At 39.9% G+C, this 12,738-nt stretch overlaps 1 protein-coding gene across 1 annotated transcript in view; it reads left to right on the top strand.

Annotated features, from left to right (window-relative positions):
• KIF13A (kinesin family member 13A) overlaps positions 1–12,738 on the top strand; it is a 210,862-nt gene that overhangs the window by 144,868 nt on the left and 53,256 nt on the right. The window contains exons 8-11 of the mRNA XM_014545170.1: positions 4,910–5,021; positions 5,376–5,588; positions 8,674–8,784; positions 10,393–10,527. Of these exons, the coding sequence (XP_014400656.1) occupies positions 4,910–5,021; positions 5,376–5,588; positions 8,674–8,784; positions 10,393–10,527 (571 nt within the window). The remainder of the gene's footprint in view (positions 1–4,909; positions 5,022–5,375; positions 5,589–8,673; positions 8,785–10,392; positions 10,528–12,738) is intronic.

The raw sequence follows: 12,738 nt of genomic DNA, 5'->3' as shown, positions 1-12,738 counted from the left end.
CTCCATTAGTTTGCTTTCCTCTATTTCTTTCATTTGTGGCATGTTTCTTTGTCTTCACATTTTTGGCTGACTGCGAGGAGCCACTGTGTCTATAAGAAGAACTGTTGTGCTGGAGACACCCTTATGCGGTAGGACTTGCTTCAGTGGGGCTTTGGTGCTCACTGAGTCTGCTTCTTGAGTATGTCCCTTATAGATGTGAGGAGTTGAAGTCTAGTATCTGACCTGGAGTACCCTGGCTCCTGGATTTCCAAGTCAACCACTGTATGGGTCCACCCAGCAGGGGCTACAGCAATATCAACAGATTTCTCCTCTTTGTTTGGAGTTTGGAAGTTTTGGAGCTCTCTGATTCACTTCGGTTCCCTTGCCCTGCTTCGCACAGGTTGGGTGGGGATGTAAATTGAGTGGGGCGGGGTCTCAGAGACTCACCAGGGCGGAGCAAACAGCAATGGCTGTTGTCAGCTGTCTCTGCGACTCCGAGTCTCTGCGTCCCCGAGTCCTGCGTCCCCGCAGCAACAATGATCCCTGTGAGCAGCTCTGTGAGAAAGTCACCCTCGCTTTCCGACCCGCTGCAAGACAGTCCCATTTCTCCCCATAGGAGCCTGGGACCCCAGCGTCTCGCCGTAAATGAGTTCAGTGCATTAGAGAGCTTGTCCCCTTCCAATTGAAAAAAAACCGCGCACCAAGGTGCAGCAGCCTCGCGCACGCCTGGGTACCTCTGTTCTTGGCGCCTCTCCCCTCCTACTCGGACTCAATGCACTTTTTTCTTTCCTTCTAGTTGAAGGACTTCCGCTCGATCAGCTTTCCTGTGGTTCTGGATGATAGCTGTTTTGTCTTATAGTTGTGGTTTTAATGTTGTTGTGGGGGGCAGCACGTACAGGTTTGTACCTTATGCCGCCATCTTGGTTCTCTCCCTGAAGTTATTTTTAAGGTCCACCATGTCTTACTTCTTTTCAGTCGGGTCAAGTTTCTAAGCTTTCTAAATCTCCGTTTTCTGGCTAATGAAAAGAAAATAGGATTCCACCGAGTCTCCTATCTATCTACTCCAGGACTTCTGTGAGGATCAAATGAGATAAGGCATGGGAAAAAGCTTCACTGACATTTGGTTACAGTGTAAAATGTTTCCACCTGACTCTGAAGCAAGTTGTGTTCCTGGGCTGAAGAAACTCCAAGGAGGCTAGTCGCTAGAAGGAGGAAGCCGGACGTTGCTACGTGACATCATTACCTGGACGGACACTTAGCATATTAGCCATATATATATATATATATATGCTATCGCCTTGCCTAACTCTTCTTTCACCTCCAAGTCAGCCCCTCCCCATGCTACTCTCATCCCAGCCCAAGAATTGTGCTAAGAGATTTAAAGATTAAGAGCTTCCTTGCTGTCTCCACCTCCAGTAGGTTCAGGGAAGGAGCAGTGCTTTGGTAGAATTAGAATTCTGGAATAACTTTTTCAGCCCTGAAAATTGGTAAACAACCCCACCCTGTTCTGGACACCTGTGAGGCACAAAAACTGCCCATTGGCCCCCAGCATGAGCAGACAATAGTAGCAGGATCCATAATGAGTGATTCTGTTATATTTTGAAGTTCCCTGGAATAAAGTTCTCATTAAATATGTAAGCCTGTTGCTCACCTTTCACACATTAAGCTTTTAACAGCTTTTAGAATTCCAGGAGCCCCTGGATCATTGCTTTTGGGTGGGGCCTTGTAGGGAGTAGGGGTGTGGACCCCTTGTCACAACCTGCTCTCTCTCACTCATCCTGGAGTCCTACTCACCCTATAATTCATTTCAGTTTGTTCCAAGGAGACCCTAATAGGTTTAGGTTATGTTCTTGTTTTGAATGTGTGCACACTACTAGATAAAAGGGTGTGGTTTCAACTAATGAGAAACTTCTCGAACTAGGTAAGTTATAGAACAAAGTGCAGGCAGTAACTGGAGTTGTGTAATTCCCATCCAGCTCCAACCCTGCTCCTGAGCTCACATGCTGCCCTGGGCTCCCAGAGAGCACATGGTACAGTGGAGTTTTTCTCAGATCACTCATTTGATTTTATGTTTTATGTTTAGGAGTGACAGAAACTTTCCCTTTTTACTCTCTACACTGTCAGATTAGGAACTACAAGTATTTGCCACAAGACAACATAAAATTTAGTTCAGTGATGAAAAATCCATGACAACCTCAAAACATGTTTTCATATAAAGGGCCATTGTGAACCATAAAGTTGCTAATAATGACCTTTCAGTCACTGAGCTCTTTATAGTTTGTAAGAATTAAAGCAACTTCTGCTTCATTTGGGGTATTAAAAATCTGGGCTAGTTCAGAGAATTGTTTTCAACTAAAAAAATTTATTTCAATAGTTGTAAAATATGGAAAATGCCCTATATTCTATATTAAAGCAGAAATGTATTTTTGCCTTATACTGAATTCTTTCTTTCCTCTAGTTCTTACCTATCACATGCAATTATCTTTCTTAAAGTTGTTAGCTTTGGGAGGATGATTGAACTCGCTAGATTTTTCTTTAATTATTAAAAAAATTTTTTAAGCTGCTTTGAAAAATAATGCACATACCACATAATTTGCCAATTTAAAGTATACAGTTCAATACTTTATTATATTCAGTGTTGTACAGCCATTACCACAATCTAATTTTAAAACATTTTAATCACCCCCAAAAGAAACCTCATGCCCAAGTCATTCCCCATTGACCCCATCTCTAGCCCTAAGCAGCTACTACCTCTGTCTCTATAGATTTGCCTGTTCTGGATATTTCATATAAGTGGAATCAGATAATATGTGGCTATATTATTTTCCTTTTTTTTTTTTTAATAACAGATTACCACAAATTGGGTTGCAAAATTTACTTTCTTACGTTCTGGAGGCCAGATATCCAAAATCAAGGGATCAACAGGGTTTGTTCCTTCTGGGGGCTCAGAGGGAAAACGTATTTTATGCCTCTCTCCCAGCTTCTAGTGGTCACTGGCATTCCTTGGCTTATAGATGCATCACTGCAATCTGTCTCCATCTTCCCATGCTGTTCTCCATGTCTGTCTTCATATGGTCTTCTCATAAGGACACCAGTCCTTGGTTTAGAACCCTCCCTTATCCAGTATGATCTCATCTTAACTACTTTCATCTGCAAGGACCATATTTCCAAATAAGGTCACATTCTGAGGTTCTAGTGGGCATGAATTTGAGGGAGGGGGACTATTCAACTCAGGATATTGGCCTTTGTGTTTGGCTTCTTTCACTTAACATAATTTTCTAAGGTTCATTCATGTAGCTTGTATCATTCCTCTTTTATAGTCAGTAGTACTCTGTTGTATGGACATACCACACTTTACTCATCCCTTCATCATTTGATGGACATTTGGGTTGTTTCCACATGTTAGTTATTATGAATATGCTGTTATGAAAATTCATGTACAAGTTTTTGTGTGGACATGTTTCATTTCTCTTGGATCAGACTTGTTTAATTTTTACATCTGTCAATTATGATGTCACTTGTGGTAATAGCTATTAGTTATTAAAATTCTTGTTCATTTTCTGTCTCTTGCATTTGCTTTGCATTTCAATGACCTTTCAGTAAGTCACCTTTGGGGAATTAATTATGTTTTGTGGGGAATAGGCTTTTTTCCTTTCGAACCTGTTGGCATTGGAAAGAAAGCAATCTAGTCTTTCACTTGCTAACCTCTGATTAATGGCTGATTTGTACCCTGCCTTGTTTTTATAATAAATAGTAACATCTGATTGTTTAAACTATTTTGAAAGCACTTTCTCTCTGCTATATCATGTAACCTTCCTTGCAATCCTGGGAGACCTGAGGCTGCTCTTTTCTGGCTGCTAAATTTGGAATCCTGTTGAATTCCTTTTACAAGAGCAATTGGCATGTAACCGTGTCACCAGAGGATGTCCCTCATCCCTCAGTACCACCGATCTGTTGTTTCTAGATTCTCTTTTCTCCAGGTGCAGAGAACATATATTAGCCACAAGGAAGAGCTCAGTAGCCTAAACCAGTGTCCTCAAACTCTAGCCTACATCAGAATCACCTGGAGGGCTTGCTGAAGTGCAGAGTGCTGGGTCCCCACTATAAGTTTCTGATTCATTTGGTCTGGGGAGGGGCCTGAAAATGCATTTCTAACCAGGTTCCCACTGATGCTGGTGCTGCTGATCCCAGGATCACATTTTGAGATAGGCCAAGACAACTAAATGTATTTATCATTTTGGGTAGCCTTCAACGAGGCCTTCTTAAAATTTAATGTGCATATGTGTCACCTGGAGGCCCCTTTAACTGGTCCTGATTCAGTAGGCCTGGGAATCTTCAGAGTTGGTTCTAGCCAGCTCTCAGGTGATGCCAATGCTGCTTTGAGTAGCAGGGTTGGAAGAGTAGCCATATGCTGTCCTCTGCATGGGTAGATCTTTGTTTTTATAATCTAATAACTACATGAAGTAAACTTACCAGGTTTAAGCAGATGTACAGTTATATACCTTATAACAGGTAGTGGAAGGGGACTTTGCAAATCACATGGTTAATTCTGGGAAACAAACTCAGAGGCCAATATGGCCCAAATTAGACCCAAAGAGTACATGGTTTAGACTTGTGTCATAATATTTGGAGTAAATTAAAGTTTTCTAGTGTAATCTTTTAAATGTATGTTTCTAGGTTCTGAAATGAATGTTTACAGGTCCTGTGATTAACCAGAAGAGATTCTTATAGGAATTCTAAATTTATTCTTCTAAATTAATGGAGTTACTTTTTGTTTTTCTTTGTCTCAGCTTCTTGACAAAATAATGTAGACTTGATTGTATCGACTTTAGGGCTTTATTCTGCATATTTTATACTTATTACCTATAAGGATTGTTGAAAACAAAATAAACATTCTATAAAACTAATTTTTAAATTATTCTCTTGGCAGATCACTGACAACCTTGGGGTTGGTTATCTCATCACTGGCTGACCAGGCAGCTGGCAAGGGTAAAAACAAATTTGTGCCTTATCGAGATTCAGTCCTCACTTGGCTTCTTAAGGTAATTCAGCGTCCAGTGTTTTTTACCAACTAAAAATTAGCTGTGTCAGAGGCGACAGCTGAAACGTGTGTGCAAAGCTAAATGTACAATGAACACCTGACAATATTGTACTGCTATCCCAAGTCCTAGGAAGACAGAATGAAAACTAATTTCCATTGCCTTTTATTTCATTATAATGGTTGATGGACATTATTCATTGTTATGAATATAGAGAGACCACATTTCATCTTGTCATAAAATTATTTGTGAAATACAAATCCATTTCCATAGTATCATGCATGCATGTTTACTGCTTTCATCATACATGTTGTGCATGAAGTGCTATTTCCTAAGATGCTATTTGAAATTTTGCAGGACAATTTGGGAGGCAACAGCCAGACCTCTATGATAGCCACCATTAGCCCAGCAGCAGACAACTATGAAGAGACCCTCTCCACATTGCGATACGCAGATCGAGCCAAAAGGATTGTTAACCATGCCATTGTGAATGAGGATCCCAATGCAAAAGTCATCCGGGAACTGCGGGAGGAAGTCGAGAAACTGAGAGAGCAGCTCTCGCAGGCTGAGGTAATGTACATTATAAGGAATATTGTCAATAATATTGTAATAACTATATATGGTGACAGATGAGTACTAGGCGTATTGCAGTGAACACTGTGTAAGGTATATAAATGTCTACTCACTGTATTGTACAGCTGAGACTAGTATAATATTGTAAGTCAACTATAATTTAAAAATAAAAAATCAGCCTGGTGCTCCCTGTTTCCGAAGTTTCTGCCTTGTGATATCTGAGTGGTAAGGACATGCTTTCTTGCAGTTCTAGGTCATCTCCACGTGGCTCAACATTTCAGTGTTGATTGGCGTCTGCTACGTGCTAAGCATTGTGAGGACAACATGAGTAATACCAGACTTCTGTGCTAGGAACCTATAGTGGAGGAAGCAGACAATTAAGAGAGAGTTGTTGCTACTACCGAGTTGTTTGCTGCAGGAAATCAGTGGCCCTTGAGAGCACAGGTCTCTTCCAATGTGAAATCCTAAGAACCAATTGTGATGTTTTATTAAGATTGTAGACAGAATTCCCAAAGGGCTCTGCAGTTTTCAGATAAGTTAGTTGTGTGTCATCTCCACCTTAAGTCATGGAAGATAGCATGATCAAGGATAATTAAATATTAGGAATAATTCAGAAATACATATTTTTAAAATTTATATTAGCTCCTGAGAGGAAACAACATTGTGCATTGTTGCCATCTTTCCTCCACTTTACCCAGACTTTAATAATCGCATCCTCTTCCAAATAGCTGTTGCTTTAGGCAAGTTACCGGGCGAGGCACTGTCCCCTTTGAAATAGGTAGTGTGCCTGAGGGGGAGCCAAGTTCCTTAGGTTAAGTCACATGTGTCCACTTGCCGGATTTGGGTGTGTATCTCAGGCTTCTGAGTTCACATTCCACACACCACCCTCTTCTGGTGGTTGGGAGACTATCAGGGTGGAGTATTTGTGTACTTGTGTACCAGGCACTGTTTAAATACTACTTTTTATCTATTGGCTTATCTAATCACCAAAGTAATCAAAAGGAGATAACACAAAAAGGAGTAAAGCCAGAGATCTGAGTACTCCATTAATTAACTGGCAGTTGTATTACAATTTTTTGTTTACATGTCTTTCTCTTCTCTCAGACTGTGAGCTTCTATAGTTCAAAAAACCTGTTTTATTAAGTTTTTTCATTTCTAATCCTAGTAAAACACTGATAGTGGAAGGCACTTAGCACAATGCCTTGCACATAAGTGCTCAACACACGTTGCTGTTATTATTATCATCGTTATAATCATCAGTCAGGGCATCAAGCATAATGTTTTTCTATTGATGCCATGAAGGGTAGCAAACACCTGAAAAACCAAAATGCTGATAACTTTTGAAGAGAGTACTGATCCTGGGAGGAAAGTGTAATGCGTCTGGAATTTGTTTAAGGTGGATGCTCTACTTTTTTCCTCTAGTCTCTGAATCTGCCATTTCACTGTGACCATGTCATCTAGGCCTGGTGGGTAGCACAGTGTCTAGCCAAAGGAGAGGGGAGCCACAGCAGGTTCACCTAGAACAGGGGTGGGCAACCCCTGGCACGCGTGCCAAACATGGCATGCCAGTAACTTTTGCTGGCACTCGAAACCCTCTCTTATAATCTTCCATTTACAATTTTTTTCTTAATATCAACTTTTTTATTTTTCAGATAAATTCAGTGTAGGTGCATCTTAGATAAATAAATAATTTTACATAACAAGTTATCTTAAAGACCATAGACATGGATTGACGAGACAGGGGAAAAGCAATTTCTATGCCTCTGTCTTAACTCTCCCTGCCTTCCTAAATCTGACCAGTGTTTTGGTTTCATCCACATACGCTTGTGAATCTTTGTTCTCAGTGATGAATTTTGTTAAGTCTCGTAACAGGAGTAGCCTGACGGATGAAAGTAGTAGCTCGTGCATATCTCTGAAGGTCACGAAATATAAACCTGATGTAAAATCTCTGTCATCAGTGATGCAGCAGCAAAAGTCCCACTGATAATATCAAACGGAGTCATAAAGTTTTCTGTCGGACTATCAGTGTGCATGTATACATTAAAAAATAAATGTATTTTTCATCATCATATACTGTGTTTTTGTCGCTCAAATGAATTTTATTCCTTCTTCAAGGTTCTTCACATACGTTCACCTTAAGAGATATCAAGTAGGTGTAACATGTTCTCAAAAAATTAGGGTTGGCACGCAGAAGAATTTTGAGTCAGAGATTTTGCTGGTTTTGGCATGCACTCACAAAAAGGTTGCCCACCCCTGACCTAGAATGTTCCCGTGTGTCTCCAGCACCAAATGTCCCTCTCAGGCTCTATTAATACTGAAACTCAGACATACTCAGCTGTCCTCCTGGTAGATCATCGCCCCTTCAACTTCTGTTCCAAGCTCTTGTTCATAGGGTTCATAGAATTATACTGATGTTATCATAGGATGTCGAAGTGTATTGTTTCAAGTAAAGGCTTCCCAAGATTTACAAGCTGCATATATCTGTATTTAGACCACTTAGTTATTCTCATTGGACAAACTCAGAGGGAAATTACTGCTTTTTTAACCAGATGTCTGGCTTCCAAGTGAATAATAAATACACTAAGTTTATGCCACCAATAAGAAAAGTAGTTTAAAGGGCCTGATTCAAATTTTAAAATAAATGAGAGGAATCTTCACCTTTCCTGATAGGTTAATGTAACTGGAATGCCTTTATTGGTGATGTGCCTTGATCTCTGTCTTATTGAAAAAGAAATCTGCTTAAGTAACCTCTTTTCTTACTTTCTGTTTTGAAGATGAACTTTAGTATCTTTTTAAGTCTTTAAATGCGAAATTTAAGTATAATGGGTAAAATTACTCTGTAATGATTTCTATCAATTTAATTCAGAGCACTAGTATTTCTTTTTCTCCTTTAAATAATAGCAGTCATTTGCCTCTTACATTTCATTTGATTAATCAAGGTCTAAACTCCACCCTGACAGTGTGTGACTTTATTGCTTCCAACAGACTGTTGATAACCGCTTAAGAAAGACAATAAGTGATTGTCTTGTTATAATGGTGGAAAAAAATTAGAAAATCAGATCGCTCTGGTTTCATTTTAAAGGCTATGAAGGCCCCTGAACTGAAAGAGAAGCTTGAAGAGTCTGAAAAGCTGATAAAAGAACTAACAGTGACTTGGGAAGAGAAGCTGAGGAAAACAGAAGAAATTGCACAGGTAGCTTGATAATGTAGGCCTAAAACATTGTGATTTGTTTCCATGTGCTGTCTTTTCTGTACTGTCAGTCACTTGCCATCCTCAAAAAGTCTTTTGAGAACCTCCTTCTGCCGAACTACAGGCTGCAGAGACCAGTTAGACACTGGCTTTATGTCTTTGACCAAGTACAGTTTGGTCCATGCATTTGCTAGAAGTATTGGATAGCACTGAATTTGAACAGGGACGGCACAGGAAATTATTTTTAATATATTTTTATTGATTTCAAAGGGAAAGGGAGAGAGAGATAGAAACATCAATGATGAAAGAGAATCATTGATCGGCTGCCTCTTGCACGCCCCCTACTGGGGATCGAGCCCACAACCCGAGCATGTGCCCTCGACTAGAATTGAACCCGAGTCTCCTTCAGTCCACAGGCAGAAGCTCTATACACTGAGCCAAACCAGCTAGGGCAGAAATATCTTTAATATTTCCTGCTTTTCACATTTAAACAAAAATCTATTCTGATTCTAGATCACTTGGCATAGCACGTGGCTACCTGATTGACAGAGAATTGGTAACATACAGAGCATCATAGTTTGTTCAGTGTATATGATTCTTTGGGCTTGATGCTATCTGAACTTAACCTGAGATAAATATAAAGCAAGGACTAATTCTGCTCGTGTCTTTCCCAATCAAGTAGCTTGAAAGCAGTAACTGGGACCTAGTCCAGCTGTTTACTTATATGTTTCTTATATATATTTTCCTTCTCTCTGTCTCTGTCTCACATATACCTATCTTCCTATCCCTCTTACATTGCTTTATATTTTTCCATAGCACTTAACCCCATTGGAAATTATATATATTTACCCATCTGGTTTTTTTATGGCCTATCTCCTCTCACTAGTATATAAGTTTTCATGAAAGAGGGGGCTTTGTTTTGTTTGCTGTGGTATTCTTAGCCCTGGATCAGTACCTAGTACACAAATGTCTTGAGTGAGTGAGTGAGTGAATGAGTGAGTGAATGGATGAATGAATTCAAAGCCCTCTGCAATAGGGACCCAATTTGCTCTTCCAGCCCCATCTCTCACTACTTTCCCATATTTACTAGGGGTTCTTGGCACCTGAAATCCTCCAGTATTCCCAGAGTCCTTACTATGCTCTTCTGTGCCCTTCCCCCAGAATATCCTGCCCTTATCTTGCTACTCTCTGATTTATTCCTGTTGAAATTCTTCTTACGCTTCAAGAACCACCTTAAGTTTTTTCTCTTTCTGGAGCCTTTCTGGTCTCTTCACCCATCATGACCTCCCTCCTGCAAAGCCCACAGCACCTTCTTCCTCTCTTGTGGCACAGGGTTCTCTCTCCTCTTTTGACTCCAGGTATGTGGTCTTCCCCCTCTACTAGATGGTAAGCCCCATAAGGGCAAGATGGTGTCTGGTTCACCCTTGGTGCCCCCAGAACACTGACACAAGATGTCACACATTTTAGACTGTAAGAAACTTGGTTGAGCTGAGTGGAATGTGTCATTTCATTGGCATTGTCCCCAGAAACAGTGACTTACACTTTCCATGGATACATCTGGTGACTAGAACAACAAATAGAGTTCCCTGTTTTTGTCTGCTTTGTGCACAGGAGAGACAACGACAACTTGAAAGTATGGGGATTTCCCTGGAGACATCTGGTATTAAGGTGGGAGATGACAAGTGCTACTTAGTCAACCTGAATGCAGACCCTGCTCTCAATGAACTTCTGGTTTACTATTTAAAGGTAAGAGGGTATATAAATACATAGCTGCAATCCTGAATCATTCATGTACAATTCGAAATTGAATCTGGGGATCTGTCCCCATGATTTTGATTTTTGTATCCAGCTTCGCCCTCCTTAAAAGTAAGAGGATTCATAGTATGGTCAGGTCACTATTGAGAATGAAAACCAGCTATTGTGTATTTTCCTGAGGCCGTGCAGTTGGGACTGGTTTTCTGGGAGCATGAGCATCAGAGGGCCAGTAATGGGCAACTGGGGGTGTCAAGGTAGGTGATCTCTGGCTGTAGCGACACAGATGCTGACAATATTCAGGTTCAATCACAGAGATCCCGAGAAGTTCTGGAGAGTCAGAGTTAGGCTTCTGAGCAATGCTAAGGCGATCTCAAGATGAACATAAGCTAAAACAAACTCTTGTGGCGTAATGGGCAACTGGGGGTGTCAAGGTAGGTGATCTCTAGCTGTAGCGACACGGATGCTGACAATATTCAGGTTCAGTCACAGAGATCCCGAGAAGTTCTGGAGTCACAGTTAGGCTTCTGAGCAATTCTAAGGCGATCTCAAGATGAGCATAAGCTAAAACAAACTCTTGTGGTAGACAGCTAGGGTTCTTCCATATCTATCTCTTCTAGACATACATCCTCAGAAAATAATGTTTGGTCCCATAATCACCATTTAGTGTGGAGAAGGGATGGGGCCTTTTGAATTTGGCACTTTGGCCCCAGGGTATCCACTGACCATGTTGGATAGCTTACTGTATCCATTCTCAGACTTTCACAACCCATTTACACTCTTTAAAAATGTATCAAGGACTCCAAAGAACTTCCGTGTATCAGAGTTATATCTACCTATACTTACTGTATTAGGTAATATAGAGACCATTTAAAAACACAAACATGTACAAATATATAGTCCATTAATCTTCAAAGCCACGCATCTCACCTTCTGTAGCCTCTGGAAAACAGGACTCCAAAGAACTTCCGTGTATCAGAGTTATATCTATCTATACTTACTGTATTGGGTAATATAGAAACCATTTAAAAACACAAACATGTACAAATATACAGTCCATTAATCTTCAAAGCCACGCATCTCACCTCATGTAGCCTCTGTGTACTTGTGATAAAATGAGAGCACAAAGGCAAATAGCATCTTAGTATTTTTTTAGAATAGTTTTGACCTCATGAGCCCCTTGAATGGTTCTCAGAGACCATTCAAGGTCTCTGAGAACAAATCATACTTTTAAAAATGCTGGCATATTTTGTTAAGGGAAAAGCAAGACGTGGGGCACTCAGCTGACCATGAGGCCATTATTCATTATATACAAACAATTTCTGAGTTATGGTGGTATATAAATGTATGTATATTACGTATTTAAATCATTGTCAAAGACTTAAAGGCAGCTTGTATATACTGTCCATACACATAAATCTTTAAATAAAGAGAAATTACCCCTTGTGAAGATTAGGCACCTTGTTAAGGATTCTGATCTGCAATGGGCAATAAGCTAGAATTGAAGCAAGGAGTTCAGTCTTCTATCCTCCTTTTAATTCTACTTGTAGCACAAATACCTGACTTGTTGAGTGTCCAGTAACACTTAAGGATCTGTTCATTCAGGAAGTGATTAAGGGGAAAGGAATTGTTTCTGAAATCTTAATTTTGAGAGATCGGGCCTTATGCTTTCTCGATGGAATAGAAAGTATTGTTATCATAATAGTTAAATGATTTTTAGAGCAAAAGAAAAAGCAAAGGGGATGAGCAGTGGTCTGAATAACTAGGAATCACAGTTCAGGTACATGTGAGGTTTGGGGTCCTTAACACCACACTAAACTGAACATTGTATAACTTACAGGTTTCACTACTCTATTAATATTAGTAGTAGATACTCATCTATTTTTAACATGTTAAAAGTTATATATTTTAAAGTATAACTTTCCATGAAATTACTTTTAGTGGTTCTTGAATTTATATAATTGTTTCCAAAGCGCTTTCACTGTTAACTCAGGTGATCCTTAAAAGAATCCTGTTAAATAAATCAAGTTGATATTATTATCTGGTTTTGTAAAACAGGAAACTGAGGCTCAGTGAAATGGCTTGCCTGTGGCCACATACATACTAAGTTGTCAAGTTAAAATCAGAACACAAGTTATTCTGTCAAGTGTGAGTTCCTTATATTTTAAAGCAGTATCTAATCATTGTTGATCAGCTCCCCCCCGC

This window comes from Myotis brandtii, unplaced genomic scaffold (assembly GCF_000412655.1).
Source record: "Myotis brandtii unplaced genomic scaffold, ASM41265v1 scaffold398, whole genome shotgun sequence".
Taxonomy (NCBI): Eukaryota; Metazoa; Chordata; class Mammalia; order Chiroptera; family Vespertilionidae; genus Myotis; species Myotis brandtii.
Note: the sequence above shows the minus strand (reverse complement) of the source record. Positions and strands in the feature narration are given on the sequence as shown.